This window comes from Conger conger, chromosome 1 (genome assembly GCF_963514075.1).
Source record: "Conger conger chromosome 1, fConCon1.1, whole genome shotgun sequence".
NCBI classification, from domain to species: Eukaryota; Metazoa; Chordata; class Actinopteri; order Anguilliformes; family Congridae; genus Conger; species Conger conger.
Window position 1 is genome coordinate 87190364 of NC_083760.1, and position 19250 is coordinate 87209613.

At 43.5% G+C, this 19250-nt stretch overlaps 1 protein-coding gene across 1 annotated transcript; it reads right to left on the reverse strand.

The window, feature by feature from the left end:
• Nucleotides 1-12853: 12853 nt before the first annotated feature.
• On the reverse strand, nucleotides 12854-18792 carry LOC133129528 (ornithine decarboxylase 1-like). Its single transcript, XM_061243691.1, has 10 exons — nucleotides 18676-18792; nucleotides 18140-18313; nucleotides 17276-17448; nucleotides 15930-16146; nucleotides 15427-15513; nucleotides 14864-15020; nucleotides 14576-14691; nucleotides 13824-14038; nucleotides 13342-13488; nucleotides 12854-12911 (listed from the first exon to the last, which is right to left on the reverse strand). The coding sequence occupies exons 1-9, from the start codon at nucleotides 18775-18777 to the stop codon at nucleotides 13347-13349; spliced, it is 1383 nt and encodes a 460-aa protein (XP_061099675.1). The 5' UTR covers nucleotides 18778-18792; the 3' UTR covers nucleotides 12854-12911; nucleotides 13342-13346.
• Nucleotides 18793-19250: the final 458 nt, after the last annotated feature.

Sequence of the window (19250 nt, forward strand, 5' to 3'; positions counted from 1 at the left end):
TGGAGCTGTAGAACCTGCACAGCTAGACCAATGAGGGAATAGCTGGAGGTGAAGGGACGACGTGTTCTTTCCTGGCTGTTGAATGAAAGATTTTAATTATCAAACTCCGCACACGAACAGCGCACAATTATGTTTAGGAATATACTGGGTCTGTTGCCACGGGTCGGATATGGATTGACCTGCCCCATATCCCGCTTACAACTGGCCTGAAACAGATCAGTAATATTCCTAATATTCTCCGTTCGTAAACGGGGCTGTTTTGAAAGCTTAGTGGTTACTCTCGTTCCACTCGTTGATCTGACTCCATTTAAAATATAATTTAGAAATTTGGGTTTGCAATTTACGCGGACCTCCGGAGTGATTACATTCGACTTGTACCTGCGCCACCATTACTCAATAGATGCTCCCGGGATTAGCATTACTGCTGAAATCTCAGTTCGGTGGAGAACTCAGAGGCTGAGGGTCCAATCAACACAATACATGCAAACCTGCCATGATATTTGCGAGCCCAGGTCGGCGTAGCATTGTCTGGGCTCCTTAGAGCTAATTTGGCAAGAACCGACGCCAACATAACGCCCATGGGTTCCCTTCGCACCAGATTACAAGAGCCTTGCGTCGCCCGACCCTTTAAGGGACAGAAATTGCTGGCCTCACAACTTAGAACTATCACAGGTGTACCGCCCCGCCGATCGGTCGGTCTTTTGGCCACCATTTCCCCCTGAGTATTTCAGTTGTAATTTAGGCTGAAAAGGTACAAGATGAATTAGAGTCATGGAGATCACGCAAGTTACAAACAAAATAATTTATTTCCAGACGGGTAGGCAGTTAGCGTAGAATAAAACAGTCAATTACAGTCAATAGACAAATTAAAGATAAATAGAATAGAGTGAAATCTTACCCAGCCTGCTTTCGCTACACACATATACAAAGTATGCACAGTGTGGGAAATCGAGTGCGATCTTCCCGATACTTACATACACGCATACCTACATAAGACATGTTGTGTGGGAAGTCGAATACGATCTTCCACTGCTACACATACATACATACATACCCAAGACATGTTGTGTGGGAAGTCGAATACGATCTTCCCCGATTGGTCTGTCTCCCTTGCTTTTATGCCAAATCACACGTTTGAAACCAGGCGGCAGTGCCATAAATCAACCTGGAGGGGTGGTCAAATCTGGAATTTAGACCCCCACCGTTGGGGGTTGTTGAGTAGGGAAAATGAGATGATTACCAGGAGAGGACGTGTAGGTTTTCCCTTGAGTTATTGAAACTATGGTTAATTAAAATCCATTTGGTATGAAATGTATCTCATCTGACTCGTTGACTTTACTGGATCACATCCATACCAAACAGATTATCCTAATGTTTTGTTATGGTGCAGTTATCATGAAACTTCCCTCCTGATTATCCATTTTACATGCAATTCCTGTTACCATTACATAAGACTTAATGCAATAATACAAGGATCACATGGGCAATGTTTTCAAGGTGTTACCGGGTCTATTTACCATCTAAACAACAGTTTTGAGGTTTTCATTCAAGAGAGTAGTCCCTGGGGTAATGACAGCAGTGCCCAAAGGAGGGCACTGTGGTACTGCCCGGAGTCTTTCCCCCTGGAAGTGACCAGGTGTGGGGCCATAAGATGTTAGGCACATTCCTTTCCCGGGAGTTTTAATGGCCCACATGGCCTAATTGCCCGGGAACCGCTCATCCACCCACCATATATCTCTCCTTTATCATCTTGGTGTCACTGGTCTGGAACTCCTCAAAAGGTACTACAAACAGTATTGTCCTTTGTCCCTTTTGACACGCCCCAGAACCCCCACCTCACAAATGGCAGAGTCAACCCCCAGCTCACAGGCTCTTCACAGATGGCAGCCCCATCATATCTATGAATGCTGTAGTTGGGAGTTTTCATGATAACTGCATTATGCTGTAAATATGTCTTTGTGCCTCTCATGGTAATATACCTTTTGGATAAACCTGATGTGGGTGAATGAAAGGAAAGGAGACATCCCAGACTGTTTGGTTTCTTCTCATTATCTCCGAAATCCAGGCCTTAGTTCTAAAAAGTGAGTCACCCATCTATAATTTACAGCCAGGCCCACCCGGCAGGGGGCTAAAACACCTGGCTTTTAGAGACAGCTTTTGCCCAGTTTCCCCTCGGCTCCTGAATGGTTGTGATATCAAAGGTAGACTGTTACAAAAACTAGACCATTACACCAGTCGCGCTGAACCAATCAGAATAACACCAAACATCACTATATTCTGACCTGGGATTATCATGAAATATCTTTATACCATCTCCAATATTCCTGTTCTGGAATGTGAGAAAATCCTTCTCTAGCTCTCCCCCACAGGCATGTGTGCCAATGGTGGGGGCTAACAATGTAGGAGGGGGGGGAAGTCAGCAAGCTGACCAGCGCATGAGACCAAATGTTCCTTATGACCGGCTTACAGATTCCCCCCTATGGCCCCGAGGGACAAACAACACAGTTCCAAGGGGTCACTGTGAAAGCCGTGGCTGTACATGTAATTCCCTGCGGATGCTTGGGGTCTCAATCCCGACAGTGTTGGCACCTGCAGGGGGCTGAGCACCGAAACAGCAGGGGTAGAAGATTTGAGGGAGTGGAATGAGGCTGGTGATGACGGACTCTCAGAACACCCAGTCCCACCAGTCCCACCATATGTAGGCATCCTGGGCAGAGCTGGTAGAGGAGCTGGCCCTGGACGACCCGTTGCACCAGGTCCATTAGGTCAGTCAGAGACCACGCACACTGTCCAGAAATAGTGTCCTTCCACCACAGAGAGACGTCCACCTCCAGCGGAATTCTCCTCAGAACACAGATCTGACCCATTACGAAGTCCTCAATCACTTCCAGTCAATCAAGTGACTCGCTGGAAAGGTCAGACCTTCATGCGTGAAGGAGCTCATCTCGTTGATGACGTACTACTGTGGGTGAGACACCTGGACGATCTCAGCATGGCCAGACAAAAACTGAACACCAATACATTTGGCACAAAATGGGAAAATATTGTTAGACATATAATAATGACAAGATGTTTCATGATAACCAGTGCGAGTAGTCAATATGGTCTTCATGTCCCTTATAGAGATATGCACCAATACGGTGATCTAATTTAAATACCTGATTCTTCACTACTACGCAGGTTGAGCGTATGGTAGTGGAATTTAGATAGACCTGTCTTAAGTGAATCAAAGGAAAAGAAACCAAGAATCCAATATAAACAGTACAACTATTTATAGTAAACATACAAACAATACATAGACACATTAATGAAGTGGATAAAGAATATTTTATCTTTGTTCTGACACAATCCACCTATGCCAGCCTAAGGCCTCAATGAATTCCCTTACGACATGACTAGGGTTCTTGTGCAGACAAAAGTCCAGAATATCTTGCTGGCAGCAGCAAACCAACCCTTGGCATATGTTCTGCAGGCTAAGACACGCTCGATGGTATGGGTCTGATGGACAAGTGAACAGCTAATAGAATGGAGCGCCTGCGCTTCAGATCTAACAGCCGTGAATATATTTTTTGTAAACTATGAATGATATGTTTGAGACCAGTGATCATCTGGTTTACCAAACTTGATGAAATTTAGGATAATGAATTATCCTATAAGTATTTGGAAGGCATGTCTGCCTAAGAATTCAGGAACTAAATTATCGAGCTGTGCCTGTAGCCATGCATACTACTATATTGCAGTATATCGCATGCAGAACAGAATACTGGGACGGTTAAAACTAACATATACCAAACACAAGATGTATAACGCAGCTATTTGCTTCAAAATATAAACATTTATGCAGGGTGAATGTCTGCACAAATCCATACGTCCAATCAAAGAATGAAAAAACAATAAAAATATACACATTTATGCAGGGTGAATGGCTGCATAAATCCGTAATCAAATGAAAGAATGAATCAAAAACAATAAAAATATACATTTATGCAGGGTGAATGTCTGCATAAATCTGTAATCAAATTAAATAATTAATCAAAAACAATAAAAATATATACATTTATGCAGGGTGAATGTCTGCATAAATCTGTAATCAAATTAAAGAATTGATCAAAAACAATACATCAAAACAAAACAATTCATACACTCTCTCAAGATAAACCATTGAGAGTGCAGGTTCACTGCTCTTACAACAAGAAACACCACACATGACAAACACTTAGGGAAGGAGAGACAAGACGCACAAAGGGAGCAGTGAGAGCTGTGAGGGGGGGGCAGTGAGGAACTGAAAAGCTTGAAACTGTGGGGGGAGTAGAATGACCCATAAATCAGTCCTTGCCAGAAAATGACCCCCCTTGTTAGGTTTTATGCCCAGAGGTGTAAATAAGAGGAGGAATTGCTTCTTCTCTTTTACTCTGAAATTTGCTTAAACATTTTCCATTTGGAACACCTTCCAAAATATAAGCCAATTCAGTGTTACTGGGCTATAAAGACCTCTCCTGTGGTACACACCTCACCATATAGGCACAGATGCCACAAGTCACTGTAAATCAGAGAAAACTTTAAAGGGTTCCTTTCATGGCATTAACTGGTTTATCTAAGGTCTAGAAAATATTCTAATATATATATTTTGTGTTAGTGGGAGAAACCACACAAACATACAATTAGATTTAGGTACACACATGCCTCAGTTAATCTAACTGGCATCCAAGTAAGTATATTAGTATTATTAACTAACAATTCTTAAAGGACATGCACAGACATGCAGTATACCGTATATAACAATATAAATTATCTGCATTCACAGTGGTGCAACTAGAGCACACAAAGTGAAGCAGAGGAAACTAATATGGTACACCAAGATGCACTATACATTTGGCCTATGCCTAAATAATTTAATTTATCCGATAGGACAAATCATATAATCAGGGATTTCATCCTGTTTTACAACAGATGTATCCCCACTAGGGCAAAGCCTATGTGACATCTATTATAGAACATTTAGTAGATTTAATTTTACATATGTCTATAACAAATATTTCACAAACTATTGCCTATGCATTTAATTATAAGTATACAACTGTTGCCAATACAGGTAGCACATGCCAGAGGACTCGGTTTCCAGCAGCTCAGAAACACAGAAATTCTGTGAGGCGACACCCGACCCCCGTCTCAGAGGTCTAGACCTAGGCACCACGTGCAGAATATTCCCCAACCTTGTAGCAGCGCATCAGAGGGGTGGAGACTTATATCTGCTGTGGCACCCAGCGGCCCTATGACGTAACATCGGGCCTAGTATACAGAGATATCGCAACCACTGATACAGGCCTCAATCACTGAGACTTAAAACTGCTGCTCCCTACGGACGGATACCCGATAGTCTCAAGTCTTGTTATAAACACCATACTTGTTATAACCACCACAATCAAAGGGCTTGAGAAGTATACCCGCCGTGGAACACAGACAACCTGGGAACCTAGAACCTAGGCTATGCCCCTGATTCAGCACCCAGTTGCAACTTATAACAATTTCTGCAATTATAATGGAGAAACTTGCCACCTTTAACGGAGCTCAAGCTTACTCCAAAATTAATATTATATATGCGCATCCTAACAGACCGCACACATATATGTATTATTATACAACTTTCAAAGCTTACCAGCTCATAAACCACTCATCTCTACATACAGATCTAAACACTTTTACCTTCTCTGTGACATGCTTGTTTGCAAACCTGTTGCTACCGGAGCCTACTTGCTCTCTAAGCTATTAGCCACCGCAACACAGCGCCGTTACAAAACATGCACAGCAACATTTCTCTCTCTTTACCTCCTCCAATAATTACGTTACATACCCTGAGAGGTAGTAACCTGCAAATATGACTGGATTCTACGGTCCCAGCCCTGTACAGGATATGTCGATTCCCGAAACAGTGTACATGCAGTAAAATAACACAACTCTCCCAAACATATGCCGATATGAAAGAAATTGTGCTACTCACCACACCAAGGACCGCAAAACCAGATGGAAGAAAACCATACACCCGCGGTAACGGGTATCATGCCGGAATGCAACAACACCACCAGAAAGGACAAACTTCAGACACCTCACCCATTGTAAGCCTCGGCAGACGAATCTTACATGGATGAAGTTTGATCACATAATGAAATTAGATCACGTCGGGGTCACCACTTGTAGAACCTGCACAGCTAGACCAATGAGGGAATAGCTGGAGGTGAAGGGACGACGTGTTCTTTCCTGGCTGTTGAATGAAAGATTTTAATTATCAAACTCCGCACACGAACAGCGCACAATTATGTTTAGGAATATACTGGGTCTGTTGCCACGGGTCGGATATGGATTGACCTGCCCCATATCCCGCTTACAACTGGCCTGAAACAGATCAGTAATATTCCTAATATTCTCCGTTCGTAAACGGGGCTGTTTTGAAAGCTTAGTGGTTACTCTCGTTCCACTCGTTGATCTGACTCCATTTAAAATATAATTTAGAAATTTGGGTTTGCAATTTACGCGGACCTCCGGAGTGATTACATTCGACTTGTACCTGCGCCACCATTACTCAATAGATGCTCCCGGGATTAGCATTACTGCTGAAATCTCAGTTCGGTGGAGAACTCAGAGGCTGAGGGTCCAATCAACACAATACATGCAAACCTGCCATGATATTTGCGAGCCCAGGTCGGCGTAGCATTGTCTGGGCTCCTTAGAGCTAATTTGGCAAGAACCGGCGCTATCGTAACGCCCATGGGTTCCCTTCGCACCAGATTACAAGAGCCTTGCGTCGCCCGACCCTTTAAGGGACAGAAATTGCTGGCCTCACAACTTAGAACTATCACAGGTGTACCGCCCCGCCGATCGGTCGGTCTTTTGGCCACCATTTCCCCCTGAGTATTTCAGTTGTAATTTAGGCTGAAAAGGTACAAGATGAATTAGAGTCATGGAGATCACGCAAGTTACAAACAAAATAATTTATTTCCAGACGGGTAGGCAGTTAGCGTAGAATAAAACAGTCAATTACAGTCAATAGACAAATTAAAGATAAATAGAATAGAGTGAAATCTTACCCAGCCTGCTTTCGCTACACACATATACAAAGTATGCACAGTGTGGGAAATCGAGTGCGATCTTCCCGATACTTACATACACGCATACCTACATAAGACATGTTGTGTGGGAAGTCGAATACGATCTTCCACTGCTACACATACATACATACATACCCAAGACATGTTGTGTGGGAAGTCGAATACGATCTTCCCCGATTGGTCTGTCTCCCTTGCTTTTATGCCAAATCACACGTTTGAAACCAGGCGGCAGTGCCATAAATCAACCTGGAGGGGTGGTCAAATCTGGAATTTAGACCCCCACCGTTGGGGGTTGTTGAGTAGGGAAAATGAGATGATTACCAGGAGAGGACGTGTAGGTTTTCCCTTGAGTTATTGAAACTATGGTTAATTAAAATCCATTTGGTATGAAATGTATCTCATCTGACTCGTTGACTTTACTGGATCACATCCATACCAAACAGATTATCCTAATGTTTTGTTATGGTGCAGTTATCATGAAACTTCCCTCCTGATTATCCATTTTACATGCAATTCCTGTTACCATTACATAAGACTTAATGCAATAATACAAGGATCACATGGGCAATGTTTTCAAGGTGTTACCGGGTCTATTTACCATCTAAACAACAGTTTTGAGGTTTTCATTCAAGAGAGTAGTCCCTGGGGTAATGACAGCAGTGCCCAAAGGAGGGCACTGTGGTACTGCCCGGAGTCTTTCCCCCTGGAAGTGACCAGGTGTGGGGCCATAAGATGTTAGGCACATTCCTTTCCCGGGAGTTTTAATGGCCCACATGGCCTAATTGCCCGGGAACCGCTCATCCACCCACCATATATCTCTCCTTTATCATCTTGGTGTCACTGGTCTGGAACTCCTCAAAAGGTACTACAAACAGTATTGTCCTTTGTCCCTTTTGACACGCCCCAGAACCCCCACCTCACAAATGGCAGAGTCAACCCCCAGCTCACAGGCTCTTCACAGATGGCAGCCCCATCATATCTATGAATGCTGTAGTTGGGAGTTTTCATGATAACTGCATTATGCTGTAAATATGTCTTTGTGCCTCTCATGGTAATATACCTTTTGGATAAACCTGATTTGGGTGAATGAAAGGAAAGGAGACATCCCAGACTGTTTGGTTTCTTCTCATTATCTCCGAAATCCAGGCCTTAGTTCTAAAAAGTGAGTCACCCATCTATAATTTACAGCCAGGCCCACCCGGCAGGGGGCTAAAACACCTGGCTTTTAGAGACAGCTTTTGCCCAGTTTCCCCTCGGCTCCTGAATGGTTGTGATATCAAAGGTAGACTGTTACAAAAACTAGACCATTACACCAGTCGCGCTGAACCAATCAGAATAACACCAAACATCACTATATTCTGACCTGGGATTATCATGAAACATCTTTATACCATCTCCAATATTCCTGTTCTGGAATGTGAGAAAATCCTTCTCTAGCTCTCCCCCACAGGCATGTGTGCCAATGGTGGGGGCTAACAATGTAGGAGGGGGGGGAAGTCAGCAAGCTGACCAGCGCATGAGACCAAATGTTCCTTATGACCGGCTTACAGAGCAATACTTATGACGAAATCAAAAACAAAGCATTTGATCATGATCCATTCAACACACATCTCACTATTCTCATTCCTTTTCCCAACTTCATGTTTGCCCATCGACTGTTGGTACCTTTTCCTCAAAAATAAATACAGTTACAACATTTGTAGCAAGTTGTGCTTTTATTTTCTTTTTCTTTTTTTGAAACACAGCCTTGGCACCTTCACTTGCTTCCCTTTGTTTGTTTGTGTGTGTTTCTTTTTCCTTCTCTTCCCCCGACACTTTTCTGAACAGTAGATTAGCATCAATATTGTTCTTTCCAGGCCGATACTGGACTTGGAAATCATATTGAGCTCGGCTGTGGTAAGCACACATGTGAAGGAATTATTATCCGTACGTACAGTAAATTGGGTGCCGTATATGGTAATCATGGAATTTGTCCACGACAGCCCCCTTGAGTGACAGAAACTCTAGCTGATGGATTCCGTAGTTTTGACAAACTCAACTTCCTGCTGGAAAATGCCACTGGCCTCAACTCTTCAGGATATTCCTGGTAGAGGACAGCACTGAGTCCTGTCAAGCTTGCATCAACATTAAGGACATCTACCCAACATGAAGGACATTTCCCCATTCTGATGGTTGATGTGAATGTTAACTGAAGCTCCTGACCCGTACCTACATGACTGTATGTATTGCACTGCTGCCACTCAATTTGCTGATTAGATAATCACGGCAATAAGTAGGTGTAAAAAGTAAAAAATGTTCCTAATAAAGTGCTTGGTGTGTGTAGCTTGTTGGGATCCACAAATGGCAATACTGGAGCGCGGGTAAGGCCGTGTATGATCCAGTCGGAATGAGTCAGTACAGGATGCCTTCCACCTCTCGCCGAAGGGCTCTGACTCCTTCAGGTAGGTTTTGGCTTTTCCTCGACTGCTCAACTTCTTTTGACGTTGGGTGGGGGCACAACCCTCGGCCAGCTCTGTCAGGGGGTGAACAATTGAAGTGTAAATTGGTGATGAATCTGCAGTAATGTCCACAGGAACCCTAAAAATTATCGCAGGGGGGCGAAGCTCCATGGCTCCATGGCGGGATCAGGGGCGACAGCTTCAGCTGACACTGTGCCCATCATACTTCAGCTTTTGGTTGGTGAAAGCTGACGTTCGTCAAGGGAGATTTTCAACTCTGCCTCCTTTAGTCGATTCAACTCTCCTCGTGCTCTTCCAATGTCTTTCCATTCCAAAAAAAAAAAAAACATTACAATTGTTTGAATCGCTAAATAAATTAAATACTATAAAATAAAAACGGAAAACCCCTCTGGGACTTTGTTACACCTACTTATTCATACGATTATCTAATCAGCCAATTGGGTGGCAGCAGTGCTATGGTAAATGGTTGCGCTGTACAATTGATGCGCTGTACAAAAAAGGCGCTGTACAATTGATGCTTCTCATTCACCCGTTCATACACACACTCACACTCACACACCGACACACCAACAGCAATGGGCTGCCATGCAAGGCACCAACCAGCTCATCAGGAACATTTGGGGGTTAGGTGGTTTGCTCAGGGACACTTCGACACAGCCTGGGCGGGGGATCGAACTAGCAACCCTCCGACTTCCAGACGACTGCTCTTACCGCCTGAGCCATGTCACCCCATACAATGCATACAATCATTTTGATACAGGTCATAAGCTTTGAGTAATGCTCACATCAACCATCAGACTGGGGAAAAATGTGATCTGTGAATAAGTAGGTGTAATAAAGTAAAAATGTTCCAAATAAAGTGCTCGGTGAGTGTATTTACTATTGGTAGCCGTAATACAAACTTAATGGCGAAGATGGTCAGAATGATAATTACATTTCTGTGTGAAGCTAATTGAATGGCTCAGAGCTTAAAGCTAGAACACCGTGTTATTGTAAGCCGGAAATCATTAACATTTGGTCTCATGCACTGGTCAGCTTGCTGACTTCCCCTCCCGGAGCATACATTGTTAGCCCCCACCTTTTGGCACCCATGCCTGTGGGGGAGGGCTAGAGAAGGGTTCCTGGAGGAGCCTTCCTGGGCCCCCTGGGGAGCCCCCTTCTCTCACAGTCCTTACAAGTTTAGAGCACAGGAATACTGGAGATGGCATCAAGATGTTTCATGATAATCCCAGGTTAGAATATCGTAATGTTTGGTGTTATTCTGATTGGTTCAGCGTGAAAAGCTGTCTCTGTAGAAGTAATTTGTTTTAGCTCCCTGACCAAGGTCTCACTGGTGGGAGTTTGGCTGTAAATTCCAGATGGGTGACCCGTTTTTAGGGTCAAGAACTGAGGCCTAGATTTTGGAGATAAGGAGAAGAAACCAAGCAATCTGGGGTTTTGTCTCCTTTCCTTTAATTCACCCAAATCAGGTTTATCCAAAAGGTATATCACCATGAGAGGCACAAAACATATTTACAGCATAATGCAGTTATCATGAAAACTCCCAAACTACATTCATAGATATATCTTGCAACCTTTTCCCCCCCGACCATCCGACATCTGATCCGCTCCTTACATAACACACCTCATCCCACAATCAGCCCTATGTATAAGTATAACAGGGACGAAGCACGTCCTTAGAGCAGCCATACCCAGCCACAACTCCCGGCAAATCTTTATACCTTTTTACATCCTGTTTCACTTCCCGTTTTCCTGGTCTTACGTCACGAGCATTAAAGGCACAGGACACAACAGTATCAATTTCACACCATTTCTCGCATTTCATCCCATTGCCATCGGAGTCGCAGTTTCTCATCTCTCCAGTTAATGTGCGTACGCATGGGTCAGAGTTTCCGTGGAGGACCGCACATTTTCCTGTCAAGTTCGTTTTTATAAATGCCAAAGTTTGCTTAGAAAGTGGCGTACGCATTCTTTTGTGCCTACGCAACGTTTATAAATGAGCCCCCTGGTCAATTCCAAGGGGGAAGACTCTGGATAATGCCACAGTGCCCTCATTTGGGCACTGCTCTCCTAGATTAAATATTCAAAACTGCTGTTGAGATCATAAATAGGCCCGGTAAAACCTAGAAAACATTGCCCATGTGATCCTTGTATTATTGCATAAAGTCTTATGTAATAGTAACAGGAATTGCATGTAAAATGGATAATCAGGAGGGAAGTTTCATGATAACTGCAACATAATAAATCATAAGGGTAATCTGTTTGGTATGGATGCGATCCGGTAAAATCAAGGAATCGGATGAGATCATGTACCTTAACCACTTCTTCAATATGAACTATTCACAATGAGACTTCAGTGGAACGTGCAGTATTTAGGTGGGTATTATTTAATCTTGATCTTGTTCCTTCCTCAAGATTGTAATGGCATGTGTGATAGTATGCTGCAGTAACCACAGGCACTGTTGTTAGATCATGCTGCTAATCATGCAATGATTAGGCTAGCGATTGGTGACAATATTAAATGTTTAGGTTGGGTCAGTCTTTTTTTATTTTTTTATTGTGAATTGCAAGCCATTGCTGATTTCTACATGCACTGGGTAATTTAATGGAGGTGGACCACCTCTCGTAATAAAGCACTGGGTGAAATCCTGGACTCTGTTGTACTTGACAATTTTAAAATTTCCTTACATTAAACGTAAAGCTTGTGTTCTTTCAACTCGATATCTCAGCCTAATCTTGCCACACTTACATTCATACACACACAAGGAGAATCAAGTGAACAGATGGCTCACCTTACTGTAAATTTATTTGAGAAAAGTACCAATGTGTCACTGGAATGGAACAAAATAAGAAAAGAAATCCAGTGACATTTTGGTTGCAAAAACAGTATCCTGACCGTGTGATATCATATTGTGTGATCAACAGCTCCACCTCTTGGTCAAGAGGATGCACTTCCCAGGACTTCATCATCCACATTCCAACCATCGTGGAATTTAAATCTAAATCACATTTCACGTTTCGAGAGATTCATTAAGCTCTGAAAAGATTATAGAAATGTGAATACAGGAATAGTTATGCATGCCACAATGAATAAAAGTCCCATATGCACACTGATTGCATGATTACAGAGAGTTTATTACAGGAAAAGTTGATTACAGATTTCAGGGCTTTGAAAAAAGAGAAATAGTTTCAGATTTCCCCCCCCCCCCATTTTCTCTCAATTTGGTTGCCAAAACGACCCCTTCTCCTGGCAACCGGAAAGAGATCAAAACACCTTCTTCAAGCACATTGCCTCAAGCTCTGGTTTTGGAACAGGCCCCTGGTGTTGCTGTTTGGACCTGGTGGAGATCTGACAGGGGGATAAGATCAAGAATGTGGACTTGTAGGACAGACATTTACAGGATCCCACACACCTCCAGATAGGTAGATGAAAGTGGAACTGAATACACCCTCAGGAAACCAGCCGAGCCCTGAAGTCACACATCCAGGGAAAGAGAGGTCCTCCCGACTATCACTGGAGAGACCTAAAATGATCTAAAGGCCCAGGCAATGATCTCTAGGATTGGACTAGACTGATCTTGAAAAAACTGGCCCTCCTACAGTGAGATGGAGGCTCATGGCTTCTTAGAGGAGCCAAAGGCTGAATGTCAGTCATGCAGGTTTGTAGTTTGTATGATCATATGCTTTGAATTATTCATTATCTGTAAGTATTTCTCCAATTAATCAAAATCCACGCCCTACACCATCAAGAAAGTATTAAGATACACGTCTTGCCTGACCCTCTCTACTTCCCCTCCCCCCCTTTAGCTCTCCACTTGCGGGTGGGGCCAGGCATCACTGTGCAGACGGCATCCAAGTCAGCGTTGAGACAGCACAGCTTCAAACGATCTTGGCCCGCCTCAGCAGAGATCTCCTGAAGCTGTTTCCTGGAGACAGGAAAGGGAGGGGGGGTGGTCATTGAAGACCAGGACCTACAATGGCATCCAGCAGCTAGGGTTGCTGTGTGACTTTGTTCACTTTGCATTTCTTCCACATCTTTCTTTTCATTCGCTATTGAAACGTATGTTGTCATTATCAAACTACTTCTTGAACGGAGGCCCAAATGAGGAGTTGAGAAGTATGCTGGAAGCCTTGCTGTCGGCTTCTTGAACAAATCTCCAGAAACAATCTATGATTTCTTGCCAGGCCTTAGAATTGGTTCTATCAAATCAGGGCAAATATTAGGAAACCGAAAGAAAACGTAACATATTCTGGCACCTACCATAATATCGGGGTCATCACAAAGTTGGTTTTAGGCATCGGGAAGCCGTTGAAGTTGGTGGCAGTGGTGACGGAGTAGGCCCCCATGTGGTTAAATATCATCCATTGGCCCACCTGTATATCCGGCAGGTTGTATTCTTCCACAATGAGGTCGTGCCCATCACAGGTCTGGCCGAAGATGGTGCTGGGGTAGACGCACTCACCTGGCTTACTTTTCTGCAGTGAGACAGGGATACAGTAACTGAAAAGGGCATTCTGAAAACATGGAGCCTGAAATGAATGTTTGGACACTACTAAAAGCATTGAAGGTTTGCACTATCAAGTGTCATTTTGGAGTATAATAATCTGTATTCAAATACAGAACATTTCTTCTCAGAGAAATGTTTGAGCTTCTGTAACTTTGTTTTCATAATATTTGGAGTAATTCCGACACTGGGCAAGTAAACCCCAAAGATACCTTTTAGACGAGACCAGGATTATGCCTGTAGTCAAAATGGTTCAAGTATAGCAACCATTTTATTTTGGGTCCGTCATTTTTAAGCTTGGGTCAAGAATAGGGGCGATACTTAAGGGGTTATGTAATAATATACGTCATGAATGCCTGGGAAGAAATGGATAAGAGCAAGTGCTAAATAGGACCGAATGAGTGCATGGTACACATGGATTATATAGCGTTACATTACAAGTTATTGTGGCTGACGAATTTATAATAGCGGTGGCATGTTGGAATACAGCGTTTGCTTTTGTTCGTACCTTTTGTGCACTTGGCAGGACGTAGGTATCGTGGAAAATGACGAATCTAAATGAAGAGTGGATCCCATCATTCACAAAGTAATTAACGATCTTCTCCTTGGCCCCGTCATCTTTGTCTGTGGGAGAGGGGGGGGGGAGGGAGTTGGGGTTTAGAGCTCAATGAGAAGAAACCGGTGCCATCTTACAGGTGACATGAAGTATGTTGTGTGTTCAGACTCTGTATGCAGAGCTGTGCCAGACTGATAGAGCTTAATTCCAGAGCATGTGACAAACTTGGCACAAACTTACCATCACTGAACTTCTTGATGTCCACCCTCTTACTGACGACATTGACAGCCAGCGTGTAGGCTGTCGATGGGAAGTAGCGGCCGGGCTCGCTGATTATTTGGACTTCGGAGCTGACGGGGAAGTACTTGTCCAGAGCGAGATTTATTTCAACGGCCATCTGGAAATGGGGATGTATTGGTCATGATCGGATCACAATGAAAACCCTCCTGTTCTTCAGTATCTCTTCTGCAAGTCCAGACTGTCCAAGTCTGGCCAGCAGTAATGCTTGTTCTCTCGAACTGATTGTTAGCGGACTGTCTGATCAAAGTCACTGATTAGCCTCCTGTCACCTGTCATTCAAGTACAAAACCATTCCGTGTGGTGGTAAATAATTGAAACCAGCAGCTCTACTGGCTTCCAAAGCCTAATTTGAGCATGCTAAATCTACACATTCATTTCTACAGCGTTTGTGAGTGGAGGTGCACCATCAGCCTTCACATCCACATCAGCCTCTTATGAGACGAGACCTGAGGCTCCCCTGCACACCTGCTGTGTGCATTCTGAGAGAGTGGAAAAATGATTACCTGTTTAAAGTGAAGAACATCGGGAATGTCAAACCCAGGGTATCCTCCACCAAGGTCCAGGAAGGTCATTTTGTAGCCAATCGTTGCCTGCAAAACAATCATCCATGAATGACGCTTTACATCCTTTACACAATACAGACTCCTACCACACACACAAGACCACAGCTCATCAAGCCACAGATGCTTCAGTGTCACAACCATGTAATCAGCTCTGACAAATCTCCAGTCCAGTCCTCGATAGTTACGACATCTACTGGTTTCTGGCGTTTCAGTACTTGAATGGTTCATTGCACTCATGCATTAGAGAAGACCCACATATCTTTCTAGGGGCAAAATGTCACTTATGATTGAAAGATCAGAAAAAATAAGAACAGCCCTCTCGACCTGGAATTTGAGTTCGCCAATTTGGGTGTGTCAAAATAGTTACTTTTACAACATTGTATGGCATTTCTAAATGTAGCTGCCAGCTGAGTTGAGCTTTTCACATGGTGCCAGGTGCTCACCGCCAGGTCAAAGATGCCTTTGGCATTTTCGATGGCCTTTGTGTAGGACACAGGATCCATACAGTAGCTGCCCACGTGGAAGCTGACCCCGATGACGTCCAGGCCCAGCTCCTGCGCACGTTTCAGGAGTGCCGGGCATGTCTCCAGCTTCGCCCCGAACTTGGTGCTCATGGAGAACATGGAATGCGTGTCATCCACAGTAATGCGGAGGACCAGCCTGAGGAAGAGGAAAGGGTGGGAGGGGCCCAGTCAAGGGTGAGTTTTTCCAAAGCAGATGCACAAATGTGGAAACTCGATGCATCTGCGGAGTATCATTTTTACATTTTATTTATTTTCCATCTAAATCTGTTATCCATCTTACCATTGATCACCCCAAATATCCTTCCATCCAAATGTTTATCCATCCAGATACCTATCGATACACCCAAGTATCTACCCATGCGAATATGTACAGTATTATCGATTATTCATCCATCACTCTACTCATCAGCCCTTCATACAGTGCAGTCCATAGGTATTTGGACAGTGCCACAACTTCTGTTCTCTTGGCTTGGTGCTCCACCACATCAGCTGGGTATTTGACAAATGTCAATCAAAGCATCTCAATGAATATAATGGTGTACAATATATTATTGTTGTGATTATTGTACTTAGTTCTTAAATCTTCTTTAAAGTTGCTATCTGAGGAGAGCACAAGGAGAGGGAGAGGTAGGAGGAGGGTGACAGGTCAGGATACTTTAGTGAGCAAAACACAAGTATGAGACCCATACTATCATTTAGTGGTCTTGTGCCATTTTGCAGTCTTCAAATGTCCTTTGCAAAACTGTCTAGACGTAGCTTAGAAAAAAAATAATGCAGAACACTGCATGTGAATGGGATAAATGTTCATACATCCATTTGGCTCATGCTTACATGGGACATTTGCTTACCATAACTCTTGTATTCTTTGGTCTAGATTTAAAATTGTAACATATACATTCAGAAATTGTGCATGATGGAAATTGGCAATACACCCTGATCTGATGCTCATGGACCTTACAGGGAAATAGTTAATTTCATTGGCTTATAATCAAGCAGCACCACAACCACTGATTCAAGATTAGCCAAAGAGGAAGATTGCTGTAAATTGCATAACTTTTTGTACTTGATAAGAAAAAAAAAAGGATTGTCAGTCTCAATACATGACTAGAACACTTGTTAAGACAGACTGCATTTTTTGCAGTATATGGGCACTGGCTCAACTTGGCATCTGCTACACCTTATTGTTGAGCCCTGAATATATTCATGCATTAAATTTCTTAAGGGGGTGGAGTACAAATCAGAAAAGAGAGAACAATATCACTCACTTGGGATTTTCACAGCATTGGGCGATCTTAACAAGCTCTGCCTCGTTGTCGAAGGTCATCTTCTGGATCCCAAGGGAAGTGGCGTATTTCAGGTAGGTGGGCGGCTTGATGGTGTGGGAAAAGATGATCCTGCTGGGGTCCACCCCGATAGACGTCACTTGCTCCATCTCACACTGAAAGCGGAAAGGGGCAAAGGCAAAAACAGGATCACAGGGCATCCCGAGTGGTTCAGATTAGGATAACTGTTGAACTGGAGTCTATTCTATGAATGAACTAGCACACTAATAAGAAGCAAGCCTGCAAAGACACTATCATCTGTATCCTGATAGGAGTCAAAAATATATACACATTTAAATCAGTGCCATCATGTAAACAATGTCCTGAATAAATAACCAGTGTTTATTTAATTATTTAAAATCAGTGTTTAATATGTGTAAACTCCCCACATAGCTGACATCATTTGGACCAGATAAGCTGGTAAAAAAAAAATGGAATTAACATGGCAGCTGGCACCATCTAAATTGAATTAATCCAAAAATTATTTCTAGTTTTTGCACCATGGTGAACGCAGTAGTCCCCGTTTGCATCAGGAGTAGCGAGGAGTTGTGAATTCAAATCTCATTTTGAAATGGACATGAATACATAAACGAGTGCATCAGGTATTCCAGTGGGCCTCTTATGCAGAAGGCAACTATGATGGAGCTTAATTGTGTGACAAGAGCTGCAGGGTCTCGAATTGACATCATTTTGCGTGAAAACATTTAATACGGCTACATTTTCTCTCATATTTACTAATTAGCCCTATCAAATTGCTGAAAACACAATCATGCATACACTGACACTCTTCTAGCTTGGGGTTAGTACCTTACTGGCGCAGTCGAACCCTGCCCCCAGGGCGGCAAGCGTCTTGACAATGGGAGGGCTGTCGTTGCACTTAACGGCGTAGAAGGGCGTGACTCGAGGTATCTCACGTACCCACAACTGGTACCTCCTCACCACCTCCCCCAGGTCCGCCACAAAGAAGGCCTCTTTGGACTCCTAGGGACGCGAGGTCAAGGACAACAGACAGGCACGAAGTGGAACGGCATCAAAGCACCAGCAGCGAGGCAAGACGCCAAACCATGGATCTCAAATTCTGGTTGGGGTAGATCTGCCAGCATCTGCTGGTTTCAAATGCTTAACCCTAGTGTTGTCTCAAGGGTCAAATGACCTGCCACTATGTTTAACAGCAGAGAAAACCCCCTAAATGATATTTTTCAACTTGAAATTTGTTACAGGTTGTTTATACCGAATGTTAAGACTACACAAGGATTAACTCGAGGAACTGAACAGCTGAAGTCCAGACAACTCGTTTCCAAGGCCTGACCAGCAGCCTTCCAGGACAGCTCAAGCTCTCTCACCTCCGCACGCAACGTGTCGATCTTCTGATCGATGACGTCCTGGACAGAAGTCCCTTCCTCCAGCAAGGTGAAGCCAAAGTCCTCTGGAGTGAAGGTAGTCATGGTCTCACAGGTTCTTTTATTTGCTTCTTGGTTGCAAGGCAAGGGAATATGTTGAAGTGTAATTTTAGATATTTGATTTAAGTTATTTTAAAGCGCTTCTCCCCACACCACCAACTGCACCCCAGATCAGATCAACAAAATGCATAACTGGGTGCCCTTTTCTGAAGCATGCGTTCAGGCAAGGTCATACCCTAAAATGTATAGAATAAGATTTCCTCATGCACAGAACAAATGCAGGGACCACTCATACGTACCCGGTGACTAAGGTAGTAGCTAACCCCACTGGCACCGCTGATGGTCAAGTGTGGATTTCTTAATAACCACTATCCGTATCCAGCACCCATCTCCATAAAGAAACACTTCCGATGATGCCAGCCCTCCGCGTCATAACTGATTATATGCCTGAACGTAAAAGCGTGTTTTTAATCTAGATTTAAATGTTGAGACTGTCTGGCTCCCTCATAGGGTGTTCT

Excerpts from the sequence above, each read along its gene's own strand:
- LOC133129528 (XM_061243691.1), bottom strand. The coding sequence starts at position 18,777 with ATGACTACCTTCACTCCAGAGGACTTTGGCTTCACCTTGCTGGAGGAA. Across the intron at positions 16,147-17,275 it reads CAATGCTGTGAAAATCCCAA|GCTGGTCCTCCGCATTACTG; the intron begins GTGAGTGATATT and ends CCTCTTCCTCAG. Across the intron at positions 14,692-14,863 it reads CATCAAGAAGTTCAGTGATG|ACAAAGATGACGGGGCCAAG; the intron begins GTAAGTTTGTGC and ends CCTCTCCCACAG.